Raw genomic sequence first — 15031 nt, forward strand, 5'->3', positions numbered from 1 at the left:
CTCGAGTTGTAGAGCTGAGCTGGATTTACTTTACCTTAGGAATGCACGTCCGTCCAGCCTCTAGCCTAATAGCTCTAATACTACTCAAATTAAAAAATTGAACTTACCTTTGATTTCGAAGTCTCCTTCAACGCGTTTCCTGACTCTTTCAATCTGTAATACAACCAGAAAAGATGTGTTTTAAAATATTACGGCAAATTTAGCACAATCAATTTCACCAATGCATGACAAGCTGAACAAATATGTTCGTTAGCAGCATGTTTGCTACGCTTATTTGCTCTGCGATTCTGAAAAGCAAATCTGCAGTTATCTGTTTGATTTCTTGCTCACACAAATGTAATTTAGGGTTAATTGTTTAATAGCTCACTTCACCCATACAGAGCAAAATAAGAATATACCGATCAAGCAGAGCTATGTGGGGCAAATACGGATCCGTGTAACAGATGATGGCTTTCCAGGGGCGTGTTCACACGGCACTACCGATGAAGCGCAGACAAAAAGTCGCAAGTTACAGTTTCAAAGTTACACCGGCCTACGGGAAACAGTAACGAGCAGTGCAAAACAGCTCAGATGGAATCGCACACCACTCCGGAATGCATCTTCCGTGTAGAAACGATATATTGCGGCAACATAACCATCTATGTTGAATTCTGAAGCGTTAGCAGCTTATCGTAATTTCTGTGATGGAAGCTGGGCCTGCGGAAAATGCTGACACCGGGAGACAAGATCATTGCCTACAAACACAGGTGGATGACGCGCGCAGGAGCTCTGACACAGTGATCGTTTCGAACGAGTGAACTTGGCCCCCTAATTCGTGCGCACTATCAGCACTACCAGCTTCTGTGCACAAAATATCCCGGGTATTAGTGATACAGAGAGAACAGCGCACAACAATACCAAATGCACCGGTGCTGGCGTCATCGCCTTGATCGACTTTCCTCTTTTCAGATGAGGACTGACCATTCATCCACTCCTAATCTCTTGCCGCACTCGTCATTGATGCCATCGCAGATATACAACAAGACACACTCCGCCGAAGGCAAGAAGCGTGACCCGGCATTATGTGACTGTGCACCAACGCCACCATATATCTCACGCCACCATCTGCTGTTACTAAATACCCTGCAATTTCTGCTGTGCTTCAGGAATAGTTTAACTGCTATTGTTTACCTCGGCAGGTAGCGAGGTCTTGGTCAATGCGGTGTGGTTTCAAAGGCGCTGTGCCACGTTCATTATACTTGGCAACATTTACGGCGCGTCACCTTTCCGGAGGATGGTGCAATGGGGAAAGCTGAGCACCAAATGCTTCAACCACCGCATACGAAGTGAAGTAGTGCTGTAGGGAATACAGGAATACGAAAGATACTTCTACACTCTGGAATACTTCTGTACTGACTTGGACCTCGTATTCAGCTTCTACGGGTGTGCTCTTCTTAAATCCACCTCTTGCCTCTTGAAAATTAACCCGCGGACTTAAGAACTAAGCAAAGTGCACGTGCGTACCAAACAAATGTTTGTTTTCATGATAACACGCTGACCGAATGCCCTGACATTCTTTCATCAGACGCCGCGGGATGTGTAAACTATGTTCTGTTTCCGATCTAAAAGGTTATCAGCCTATCTTGAAATAAGAAATACTTACGGGCTTTGGCACTCCAATTAGAATTGTGGGATACTTGTCCTTATCCAACTGTTCATAAAGTTTCTGTCGCCGCTGAGCTCTAGGAAGAAGGAAAATAGAATTGAAACAATAGCAAACCGGCAATTGGGCTGAGTAAACTAATTTAAAGATAATTCAAATATAAGATATACTGCAAAATGCAAACTTTCGTACTACAGAACGAGATTACAGGACTAAGGTTTTCCACAATAATATAACCAGCAGATGGAAATATTTAGTGTTCGAGTAGAATGAGCACTTTTCAAAAATTGAAATACTGGCGTTTTTGCAGCACATAGCCCTTTTCTTTTGTCGTGAGCCGGTATCCACCTTGTCCATCGAAATTAGCGAGAAGCTTTAGGAGATCTTACCACAAAATAGCTTCACTCACGCACTCTTATAATTAGGGCGTAACTACTACTAAAAAGGGTATCTAGAATAACAAACTTAAAAAAGTTACAATTGAAAACTACACGCAAAAAGCACTCGACAAAGACTAAATAATGTCTTTCCTGAAGTGCATTGTTTTGTTTTCAGTGCGCAAATACGAGCAAGATTGAGGAGCAACGATGATCGCAGCACACAGCCCTCATTACAGCGCATGGTGAAGGCTTAACGCTGTGACACGAGCCACCGACAAAGAAAGTGGATATATGTGACATTATTAAAAATTGAATTTGCCGCTTTTAGTTGGCATGCTCGATTCAATAAAACGTCGGTCGTGCTTTGAAAGTCAAAGAAAAGTTAACAACGTTAAAAAGGAAACGATGCCTTGTGCAATTCAAAGTAAACACGCATAAGAAGAAAATAGGCGGAATTACTCTTTCATTGTGCAGTTATTCACAGTAACTTTAATGCGATATACGCATCGCATATGCGATTCAGAGTTAGATGCGTACTCTGCATGTCCAATTAATATTTGCGGCATGAACAAGCTTGTGGCGATGTTCACTCATTGCCTTTAGGTACTGCGACCCACTAAACTGCGCAAAATATAGATTGGCCTCAAGGCAACTGTTGTAGCGGCGGTTTATGGGAGCCTGGTATTTCTCGACATATACTGTACTGGAATCAATTACGGCAAGGACGGCTTTCGTCTGAACAAGAGAAAACATCGAATCGAGTGCTACAGAGAAAGGCATTCAAGCCTGCCGCATCAAACGAATATTGGTTATATATATATATATATATATATATATATATATATATATATATATATGTGTCTGTGTGTGTGTGTGTGCGTGTGTGTGTGTGTGTGTGTGTCTGTTGCATGCACTCGCGGTCTCTGAAGGATACAGTTTATTAGCAGCTTTAGTTACCCGAACCTATTGATACTACACACTCACATCACGCACACTCACCGGTAGGCAATTTTACTGCTTTTCTGTTGTGATTTAGGTTCGTAAATGCATTAAAAAAACCTCGGTTTGTATTGACTGGTCTCAAGGACTATATTTTTCACTCATCATGGTAGGCTCGGTTCCCTCCGCACCGCCATTATCACCACTTGGGGCGATTGGGAATGCCCGATTGATAACCAGAAAAGAAGAATGCAAGATACGACCCTCCACCCATACTAATCTCAAGTGGCACTTGGCGTACTTCCCGTCGCGTGCGCTCTTTCCATTTATCTTTCTGCGCCGTAGTTCAGTTATGTGAATGATAACAGCCATACCGCTGAAGTGACAGATAAAAACTGTCGAAATAGTTGGGACAGCAGTATTGAACCGAACTAAGAATACCAGCATTTCTTACTGTTCTTATACTTTATATTTAGCACCTATAAATCGAAAACAATATTGATATGCTGGAAAAATTTGCCTTCAAATCTACCCAGGAGCGTGGTCACTAAAATTTGAAAAACAATTTTGCATATGAAGGCACGCGTAAGTGTTCTCATTAACGGGAATAGTTTCTCTATGCAAGATTCTCTAGCCTTCGCACGCTTTTTCAAGGAAATGTATTCTCGTAGTAACAACTTGATGAGGGCTAGTTCATACTTCATACCTTCGCTGTATTCTCGTAATATCGAAAACACGCTGTTACCTACGGCCTAACTGTCAAACACAAAAGAGACCATTGGTATGTGATTTTCCCTTTTGTATATAGAAGAAATAATGTTCCACTCAAAATTATTGAGTCCAGCAGTGCGTCACTCGAGGGCACAAATTTTCTCTTACTTCAGAACCAGCTCTGGGGCCCTCGTACGGAGCAAGATGCCGATCTCTTCGTAGCTCAGGAAGAAGAGTAGATCCGGCGAAGGAAGTCTGCCCTCGTGCACCATGCGGCGCGCCAACTGGTGGCACATCAGTCGGAGTTGGTGGATGACGCGAACTAGCGCAGACTGTAAGACGAAATAAAATGCTCGTCTAGCAGAAGAACATTTGAGAAATAGCACTCTCGTTCGTATTCTGTGAAATTTGCGAGAACGTTAGAGCTTCGATCTCTTCCCTCGCAAACCCTAAATAAACTACATGTATCACTATTTACCAAGAAACGCTTTTATGTGGCGTCAGAGCGCGCCGCAACTAAAGAAGCAAGCCAACGTGGCAGAAAGAGCGCAGGCCACTAAATAAATGACACTTTCATGGCTATTGGTTACCTGCACCAATCTAGCGACAATGCACACTTAGGGGACGAATATTAACGATTGTAATACTCAAACACTCGAGAAACTATGGTTTTACGACACAGTGGCCTGCATAGCTATCTGTGTTTGACAGCTGCTCTGACTGCACGCTCACGCCATTAGAAATTGTCCGTCATGTAATTTGCGTGGCAAATGGCGCATTCGGAGAGATGTACGACGTCGACACTGCGTATTGTCGCAGTTGTAATCCCCTTGGATTATGAATGAAAATGAAGAGGTGATGCTCTTGGCAACATTGGCGGTACTCATCATGGGCAGAGTTTGCATCGAAGTTTTCCGCATGGTCAACAGCCTTTGAAGTTAGCACTTCAAAGGCTGCGCAGGAGGAGGTTACTACATCTCTGAGGTTGATGGCCCGTCTTTATACCACCCGCGGAGATTCAGGAAAAGTTTTGCGCATTTTCTCGCGCTGTAAGTGTATGGTATGATATTTCCGGAGGATACAATTTATGTTAGGAGTTAATGATGAATACTCAGCTATAACGTTAGTCCATGAATCAGGGGAGCTGGTTTGCTGTCTATGCGCGCATGACGGTCAAGGTTATCTGCTGTTTTAATCGAGTCGCTGATAACTAAGGGAGGATAACGCTGGCGTAGTACGTCGTTACGGAATTGTTCACAGTTCGACGCAAACTACTCTGTTTTAGTGCATAGCAGACTGAAACGAAGACATGGGCTGTACGAGATTGCTTCCTTGTAGGTATATATATATATATACGTATACGTCGTGCGCTCACATACGTCGTGAGGTCGCCAGTGAGCTGCTTGGACATTTCTCAGTTTCAGGTACAAAACTGTCTACGTTTGCAAACTTTCTCGATCTACTCGTATTTCATACGTGAAATTTTCCTTGCATCCATAATTACACCATCTGAAACTAGAATTTTTACGTGGTCCAAACTTCCATGCAGTACGCCTTTAACTTTCTTCAAGTAACTTCCTTCTTCTCAAGCTCACCTTCCCGGTTTCACGTGCTGCAACAGCATTTCGTGCTCTTGGAACGACCAGCTTCAAAATGAATCTGAAAATAAGAGCTCTTCATTAGCATGCACAATCCTCTAAGCATGGATGCTAACTTCATAGCAAATTTTGTATGCGACTCTCCTTACAACGACGTCAGCAAATGGCTCCCGTTGCTTTATATTTCGCTATGTAAGAGTCCCCATGTCCAATTACATTCAAGGGATCCATACAGAATATCAAATTCTAAATCGTTTTACGAAGATTTGCATATTATCACATAAGATTGCTTCACGCCGAAGTTATGGGCCATATCATTTTTATTCGATTGGTGGAGCTCGCATTTGACAGAACGACAAGTTTGGGAAACCTAGAGTATTATTTGGCTATAGTTAGAAAGAAAGAACGAACCTACCGCAATAATGTCCTAATGGCACTGTTTGTTTGTTGTGAGAAAAATGGCCGCCAAGCACAAAGAATGACTTTTATTCTACGCAACTGTGGAATTCTCTGCAGCCCTCATGAGACGATAAGACCCCTCGCGTAGGTCACTCACATTGAAAACTACGCACGCACTAACACGCCGATGTGTGTTTAATTCCTCGCTCAGCACATCGACATAGCTAACGTGCGTCACCCCTATTACCTGAATCTGAAAATCACCACCTGACTTGTGTTTATTGCACTGTATAAGACACTCATTGTTATATAAATAAAAACAATAAAATCTACCTTTGGAGAGCCGATAGCTGGAATGCGCATTTGCATGCGTCCCATGGAGGCAGCTCCTTTTTGTTTCCAGTCAGGGGAGCCTTTGCGGCAGCCTGAAGAGTATGATCAGGATAAGAGTTCAATGTTCTTGACACTGAAGGCAATTATCGAATAAACTAATGCGAGATCAGCGTAGAATGTGTACAGCGTTTTAGACGTGATATTTTTCAGAAGCAGCCTATGTTAAGTTCAACAGTTCCTTATCTTGATGTACAAAATTAGACACGCCCTTTTAAAACAGACACGAGTGTTTACGGAGGACCTAAACAGTGAACGAGTAGTGGTAACATATTGGCACGAGAATGCGAACAATGACAAAGACGACGTTCGACATGTGAGTGAAGAAAACGGCGACTGTAAAGATTCTCTTTCCGCCATCTTGGCAGTGCTGCAGCTCGCTGTAAATAGTTTACAAATATATTTTCATTCATGCCGTTTCCCGTGGCATTCTGGTGTAGGTCACCGACCGGGGTCGCTACTTCTCAAATAATATCATCGAAGACTTACGTCGTTCTTGTGCCACTAAACGCAAGCTTATGACTGCCTACCACCCTCAAACGAACAGTCTTACTGAACGCTTGACTCGCACAATCACTTATATGCTCTCTATGTAAGTTTCATCTGATAATCACGACTCGGACAATGCGCTACCTTTTGTCACCTTTGCGTATAACTCCTCACGCCATGACACCACCGGCTACTCTCTACTTCTATCGTCTGTATGGACGAGAACCAACGCTCCCTTTTGAAACACTCATTTCGACCCCTGCCGAACTTAATACCCTCGCGACACCATCGCTACAGGAGAAAAGGCACGTCACTTTGCCCGCCTACGCCCCTCTGCGTCGCAGACACGGCAGAAGTTGTACGACACCCACGACCGGGACGCCCGCCTCAGTGCAGGTGACCTTGTCCGGTCTCTGGTCCCCGTCTCGGCGCGTTGGCCTTTCTGAAAAACTACTTTGAAGATCGAACTGGCCCTTATCAGTGTCCTGCGACAAGTGACTGACGTTACTTACAAAATAGCCCCGCTCAATTCTACCGCGTCTTCTACTTCGGCAGACGTCGTGCACGTGGCCCGCCTCAAGTCATACCTTTCACCCACCACACTGTCTCAGGCGCCGGGTTCGCAAGATCGTATCCCGGCCCCGGCAGCCGCATTTCGATGGAGCGCCGCAACGCAAAAAAAAAAGAAAACGACCGTGTGCTTGCGTTGTAGTGCACGTTAAAAAAAACCAGGTGGTGAAAAAATACGGATCTCTCCACCACGGCGTGCCTCGTAATCAGAACTCATTTAGGCACGTAAAACCCCAGAAAGAGGGAGGAAAAGAAAGCGCCGTGTCGGCCCTTTTCAGGCAGGAGGTTAATGTGACGAGGCTGCGAGTGATGTGACAAAGACGATGCTGGCCTCTGGAGTGAAGAAAACAACGATTCTAAAGCATGTCTTTCCCCCATCTTGACAGTGCGGCAGCTCTCTGTCAATAGTTTGTAAATATATTTTCGTTTATACCGTTTCCTGTGGCAATATTTATCGGACGTCCTGCTTCGTAAAACGGACATGTGGTTTCAGGCATTTTTTTCTTATATATATTAGCATCTCAGGATATCTTTGTACGTTACCTAAATCAGGGAGTGGAAGGTAAAACTGCCAATGGCCTCTCAAAGGAAAGCCTTAGAAGCGTATCCACATTGCGGAACACGTCTTCCAACAGCCCGTCATTATATGTTTCCTATTGGTTAGCCAATGTACTTGCCCACATCTGCATTACCGATTATTCTGTCACACTACCCATAACAGCGCTGCTGGCAGTGGCGATTATGCCGCGTGTGTCATCAGAAGCTTGTTGAACTCGGTAGTTCGGTACGTTCTGAAAGTTAAAGCAACCATCGCAAGAACAGCACGTTGAAAAGAGTAGTGATGCACTGAATATAAAAAATTCTTGTTCCTTCTTTACTTCCATATGTCCACTGTGGAATTTGACGCCACGAAGTTAAGTCAACATTAGAATATTTGGATGCACTCTAGCGTGACAGGATATGTTATTTGCCGCTCTATGAAGCAAATCACACTTTTCTGCAATACTTTTTCTTACTTATTAGCTGCAATAGTTTTCGTCAGCTTCGTAATTTCTAAATCGGAAGCAAGATTTTTAGTGAGAACGTTGTTGAGAGTTGTCAGAAACGTCCGATTAAGCAGTACGAGTCTTTACCTGTTAGACATTCTTGTTCTTTTTTTTTTCTTGTCTTATACAGAAAGCCTGGCCAATATGAAAAATCACTAGTGTGGTTGTCTATTTCAGAGACGTGATCGCTGTTCTCTCATTCGTGCTGAACCAATCATTGGTTTAAGCTACGGCACGCTGCCACTATAAATGTAACAGGGCGGCAACAGTTTCAAGTTTTTGGTTCTGCTTTCATTATCACCAACAGCCTTGTCCTTTGCTTTAGGCGGTGCACATGTGGCGTGAATTTGGTTGCCAACGCCCGTGTTCTTGAGTCACTGTCCTGTTGCATTCTCAGTGGCAGAGCGCTGTACTTTAAGAGCACTGGTCGTTCGTGGCTGTCACATTTCACTCCACTGATTCCTCTAACTAGAAGACTTGCGATTTTTTGAAACAATCTTGAATAATTATGCAACAAAATAGTGAACAACACGCTTTATGTCACGTCCGCCTCTAATGAAGAAGAATATTTTGAAAGTTGGGTTAAAGTGAGCTGAGATCAGAGTAACCAAGATCATTCAAGATGACTGTCGATACACGGGAGAAATTTTCGTCATTTTGTGCGTTTCCCGCAATTAGGGTTGCATTATTTGTGTACTTATCGTAAGCATAAAAATAAATCTTGCCTAATGCTGATTCCCACATAAGCGTAGGATCCATAAAAGATTCATGGCGTCGTGCCTTCTTGAATTGTCTCTTCTTGCTATTGATTTGTTGAGATCGCTTCGAGCCACAGTTTCAGGCATGCTACGGTCATAGCGAAGGCCCTTACAGCCTGGCCGATGACTGTTGTATGGTAAATGTGTGGTAAAAGTATTGACTTGATTTAACTTTCAAAAGAAAAACCTGTGGTATTGTCTCAGTCATTCTCTGTTTAGCATTATTTGTGCGGAGAGTAGGCGGTTGCTTACCCCACAAATTTGACTTGGCCAGTGTTATAACTGGCACAGTCTCTCGATTCTTTAACAGTAGCGCTCGAGCTTCGACCGGCCAACCGGACATGGCCTTCCAATGACGCGATCAGCAAGAGTAGCGCATACGCACAAGGTTCAGTGGAAGCCTACGTTTCGTCTGCTGGGCTCTGTCTACCAGCACGACACAGGCACTGGCACAATTAACCAGCTGCAGGCTCCCCGACTTATTGGAGATAACGGCTACCAGTTGCTGTATGGGAGCAATTATTTGTTGTTATGGTGTCTTGTAATCATTTTACGTTTCATCGCTTGCTGGTTTTGATATTTCTAACTAGGAAGTATTTAAGCACGTTGAACAAGCTGCGTGAACGTTGTAAGCTGAATAAGCTGGATTAGTAACTTCCCTCTAGGAAGAAGCACTTTCAGGGAGGCGATTGGATGGACTTGCACTGGCCGCAATAAACACAACGCGAAATAATTCGAGGCGACAGATGAGTAACCATATGTAAACTTTCTGTAATGATCTATTGTGGCAACACAGAGTACAAAATTGATAAACTGATGCGGCCCAGTGGGCATTACTCGATCGTGGATGTACCACGTGCGCAGATAGTGCAGTTTTCACGCCGCGCATGACGCAATCCGAGATAACTTTAGCCTCACCCACGGCGTTCAGAACCCGCCGCGGTGGATTAGTCAGCTAAGGCGTTGCGCTGCTGAGCACGAGATCGCGGGATCGAATCAGGCCGCAGCGGCCTCATTTGAATGGAGGCGAAATGCAAAAACGCCTGTGTGCTTGCGTTGTAGCGCACGTTCAAGAACCCCAGATGGTGAAAATTAATCCGGAGCCCTCGACTACGGCGTGCTTCATAATCTAAACTGGTTTTGGCACGTAAAACCCCAGATAGAAGACGGCGTTTAGAGAGGAGTAGTTCAACAGTACATTTGTTCACTTGAGAAGGAATGGTAGCGTTAGAGACAGCTGACTACTTCACATTAGGTAGAAGTTATCAAATACATACTGGTGTTCATCATGAGCGATAAAGCAGACAAGTGTGCAAGCGGTTGCAAAAGTTTCACGCTTGTTCCGCTATGATTCCACACTGCATTCGACACGTGCAATCTGGAAGTAGCGTGGAAAGGCTCGGGACATACCACGAGCCTTTTCACAACAAAGAGATATCCAACCCCTGTGACCACGGCTGATTGTGTCCGTCTCCGTAAGAAGCACAATCACAGGATATTAAGGGTAGCTGCATTAATGAGCGACTGTGACGGACGGGGGCGACGCAGTGCAGACTTGGTAGCCACCAGTAGGGGGTCATTTCCTTACGCTAGTGTCCGAATGCCCTCTGCAAAAGAAACAGGCCCACTACGAATAGGGAGCCAGCACGATTATAAAATCAGACCGCAAGTCGCCCACTAGCTGCATCAAAGGTCTAGCATGTGGGCTTTCTAATGCGTGAATAAATGTTAGTGTGTATTTGGTTACGTCACTTTTGTGCCATTGAGCCCCTACAACGTCTGCAGCACGCACAAGATGTTTCGCACGCCCCACTGCAGCTGCGTCCCTGATACAGCCGACCCATTGTTTTTTTACCAAACGATCGCGAGAGCTAGCAACCGGTAAATGTAAACGTAGTACGTAACTCTTCTTTAGCCTGTTATATGACATCCCACCACACGCTCTTCAAACGAAATAAATTGCAGGACACGAACTTTGTCATGCCAAAGTAAGATTGTGGACAATTTTGACGCCAATCATTCACATTCTTATTTTAATTTTCAATTTCATAGGATAATACAGTTTTTTTACCTGCACCATGACTACAACAACTAATTTCGTCTTTTGGCGGCCTGTGAAACGTCTCGCTGTATCCGTAAATTCGATCAAGTAATTCCCAGTATGATCTAGTAAATTTCGTTTACCTGACGAGGACAGCCAGTTACAGGTACTAATTTACTGGCGACGAGTACAGACAGCCACTAATTACATTGGTTTTCCAGGCACCCCTGCATTATAATACGTTAAAAGTTATTGAAATAAATACACACGTAGCAACAGCAGGGTCATTAACTGGTCAACGCTGTTGAAACATTTCGGTAATTTAATTTAATGAAAGTGAGACAGCCTAACATGGTGCATGCTTACTTCTTAGTCCCGGTGCACGCGGACCAAAAACGCGACCAATACTTTTAATTGCTCACATTAACGCTCTAAGCATGAATGGACAATTAGGTATTAGTGTTCGCGCAATGAGGTGCCAAATACTACCAAGGCTGTTCATTCTTTATAATGGGGGTCCCAGGTAGGTAGTCCCAAAATTTAAATACATGAAATTGCCACGTAGCAAAACATGTTTTCGGCCGCCGCTTGGAGCAAGTCGGATAATTGGTTGTATTTCGCCTACTTAGGTAATTGGTTATTTTTATTAAAATCAACTTCTCAAATATACATTCAGAGCAAAAGTGCCAATGAGAAAATTGGAAACAATACTGAAAAGTTTCCGATCCAACTTACCGTGGCTGAACACGTGCTATATAAAAGTTTTTTTCGTTTGCCAAGCCTGAAAGAAAGCCCACGAAACCCAAAATAGCGCCGCGCGGCGTAAAGGTCAGCGAAAAGCTGGATCGGGAATCTTTTAGGATGTTCTCATTGGTACTTTTGCTCTGAATGTAATATTTCCGAAATCCCATAATAATAATTGATTATGTAATGAGGCGAAACACAAAAAATAGCCTTACTCGTTACAAGTGACAGTAAAAAAAACATCCCATTGGATCTGTCCAGCTACGTAACATTGGCATATTTCTAAATTTTGGCACAAGTTACACGCGCCACGTGGTATAAACTCCGTAAGCGTAGTAAAATGTTTTAAACCTAAAAGCGAAAGGGCTTGCTCTGTGGTTCCCTGCGAGAAGCTACGGAATGCGCCGGGTTATGATGTTTTTGCAATTTCTGAAAGCATTTTCTAATATCATACCTTTAGAGACTTGACCAGTGATGACGGATCCAGCGACCATGGTTTTGTGTACACATCAAACTGAAATAGAGTACGAGCTCGTGAAACTCGGAAATGTAGGTAACTGATACAAGTAATACCATTACCGCTATTCCACTTTTCACGTAGGTTTACTTGCGCAACCGGTTAACTTGCAGGAGTTTTCGCACCTTACGCTTGATTCTTCTACATTCAGATCACCTTACGTCTGCTAATGAAAAGCTGCGCACCGTCGACTATTATCCCGAGCACTCGAAATGGAATTATACACAGGACAGCGCACATGCTGCACCTGTAATAGTGCATCTGTAGTTGATCATTGATGTAGCCTACTTTACTTCGGTACATAAAATCTTTGTTCCCGTCATTGCTCCCGTTGTGTGGTACTTCGGTAAGTCCATCAAAGAAATGTGAATGCTTATAATAGTTTTAATGTTGTACGTTTCTATGTTTCAGTCATTTATAACGTTGTTACTTTTTCCAATAAAACGAGAACGGAAAATTTTCATAGGCCGTAGTAACATGACTGTCAAATGTCAGCCATATTTGCGGGATCGTCATCATACAATTTGGCAATCACGGGATTGTAAACGCGTTATGCTTAAGTTCTCCTGCCCAACGTTCTGCCTTGTGCTTTGTGTAACAGTGAAACAGAGCATGTAACGGACAAGCTAGAATATCTGTCAAGACAAAAATGAAGGTGATGTTTTAACAGCCGCTCATAACATCACCAGCGCGCATCGGTATCTTGCATAAAGTTAAATGTAAGGAAATCGCAGAGAGCACACTTAAAACATTATGATAACCAGATTTAAATTAAAACATCTGCGTTACCTCCTTTACTGCTCGATGGCCGTGCTTCTTGATGAATTCTCGAAACTTCTCACCGCAGGTGTTCTCTGCACTCGACAACCACTCCGATGCTTCCTATTTTGTGATAAAAGGCATGATACACGTCAACTGCGGGTTACATTTCTTACAGTCTGATTCAGAATTCCCTTTCGGTGCAATCTTTCCTGACATCTTAGATAGGTGGCAAATTGGCATTAGCCAATTGAAAAGAGATGACTGAAGATATGCACTGGAAGCGAACACAACATCGCAACAATTAGTACTTAAATAGAAGCTCCTCAAACTTAAATACATGTATCTATCATTTTCGAACACACGTAAATCTTTCGTTTTCTGGCTTTCAAAGGTCAACGCCTGTAACACGAGAGCGTACGAAAATCATGAGATGTCGCACCACACTACCTGGGCGAAAGTCAGGCACGCCACTTGAAATGTGTCCTGCATGCTCAGTGCTCACTATCTTGATTAGTTCTTACTTACATAAAACGTACAGTTGTGCAGCTATTGTGAAGTCGACTCTGCAAAGCCAGCTTTGGGCAAGTGTAATATAAAATATTTTGTAAAACTGAGACAAGTGCCGACGTTCCACATATGGCGCCGGTGCGGAAATGTTACGGCAATTAGCACCCTTCTCAAACCGTGTATGTGCGAAATACGTTTCAATAGGCCGGTGTCGCTTCTGCTTTTGTTCAGTCAACGCTGCCTCAAAAGATTGCAGTAGTGGCAGGCTTTACTCGGGACCTAATGGTAATTTCGGTGGACGCTCACATTATAATTAGTTTTTACTTTTTGTTTTACCATCACCAATTAGCATTAACACTAGTGATGACCAATTTGGCAAAAATACAGGCAATCTACGCTAAAGTCTCATCTCCCTGTTCCACTAATTTGCTGGCAAAATTCACAATGCCGTTAGCCTGAGCATTGGGCACACGGTTTCCTTCAACTGAAGTGTAGTGAAAAAGCAGATAGGAATATGGGAATCGTGGCACTTGCAGAAAAGATGCCGATAAGCTTTGACCAGGGTAAAACCAGTTTGCTTCATTCATTCCTATGTCCCTCGCCAAACGCAAACATCATCGCTTCTTTCTTAAGTGTACTCACCTCAGTGCTCATATTGAGGAAGCGTTCCTTGTCCGGGGAGTCTCTCAATAAGGAGCCTAGTTCCTGCAGGGGCAAAGAGGGCTTAAGATTTCATAAAATCGAGTTTGCCTCCTGCAGTATACGGGTCTGACAGTAAAAGTATAGAAAAGGAGAAAGTCTGGCGAGTCAATAAAGTGCTGGTTGGGAAGATTTAACATCACAACAGCTGTGCAGCTCAGTGTGATGTGTCTGTTACTGGTGCATGGCATATTCCAATAAAACCCCTGTGTATTCCATCTACAAGCAACATTAGCAGAATTAGCAGTACAATTTCCCTGTAAGAGGCGAGCAAAATAGAAAGCTTACGCTTTTTTACTTCAACCATGATGTAGTTTCAAGAAAAGTATTAAATCTTCGGAGCCGTGGTTATAAAGATTTGAAGCTTGTAGACCCTAAAGCAGGCACCATGCATCGGCCAGGAAATCCACCACGCTGTTTTAGCTGTATACTCACGCTCTTAATAAAGCGGTGAAAGAGAAATATACCCATAAACCATTATCGCAGGTTGTTAAATTGGGTGAGCTAGCGCTCATAGCAAAACAAAAAGAAGCATGAATGGGACATGGATGAAGGAAAATATTAGGAAGACGACAAGAAAGCCCTCGTGTCATTCTGCCCATTATGCCATTACGCCAAATGCTCTATGTCTACATCTTCGACCCGTACCTGTCCCATACGCCCTGTTCTATCTACGACAGCGTTATCGAAATCAAGCAGCTGTCACAAAAACTCAGTTTTTTGTCTTTTTGACTACAAGGCAATGGCAACCCCGAAGTAAATGGTTTTCATTGGCAGTATTTTGGGCAGTACGTTTAAATTACGCACATCGTGTTTATATTGAAGTATTCACAGCTGGA

The 15031-nt window shown here is 43.5% G+C and overlaps 1 protein-coding gene across 1 annotated transcript in view; it reads right to left on the reverse strand.

The window, feature by feature from the left end:
• Window positions 1–15031, reverse strand: part of LOC119441578 (uncharacterized) — a 107651-nt gene that overhangs the window by 12172 nt on the left and 80448 nt on the right. The window contains exons 29-36 of the mRNA XM_037706185.2: window positions 14136–14198; window positions 13014–13106; window positions 12162–12221; window positions 6003–6094; window positions 5268–5331; window positions 3841–4004; window positions 1643–1721; window positions 108–153 (exon numbers count right to left, since the gene is read on the reverse strand). Coding sequence (XP_037562113.1) covers window positions 108–153; window positions 1643–1721; window positions 3841–4004; window positions 5268–5331; window positions 6003–6094; window positions 12162–12221; window positions 13014–13106; window positions 14136–14198 — 661 coding nt within the window. The remainder of the gene's footprint in view (window positions 1–107; window positions 154–1642; window positions 1722–3840; window positions 4005–5267; window positions 5332–6002; window positions 6095–12161; window positions 12222–13013; window positions 13107–14135; window positions 14199–15031) is intronic.

Source organism: Dermacentor silvarum, chromosome 2 (assembly GCF_013339745.2).
Source record: "Dermacentor silvarum isolate Dsil-2018 chromosome 2, BIME_Dsil_1.4, whole genome shotgun sequence".
Lineage (NCBI taxonomy): Eukaryota > Metazoa > Arthropoda > Arachnida > Ixodida > Ixodidae > Dermacentor > Dermacentor silvarum.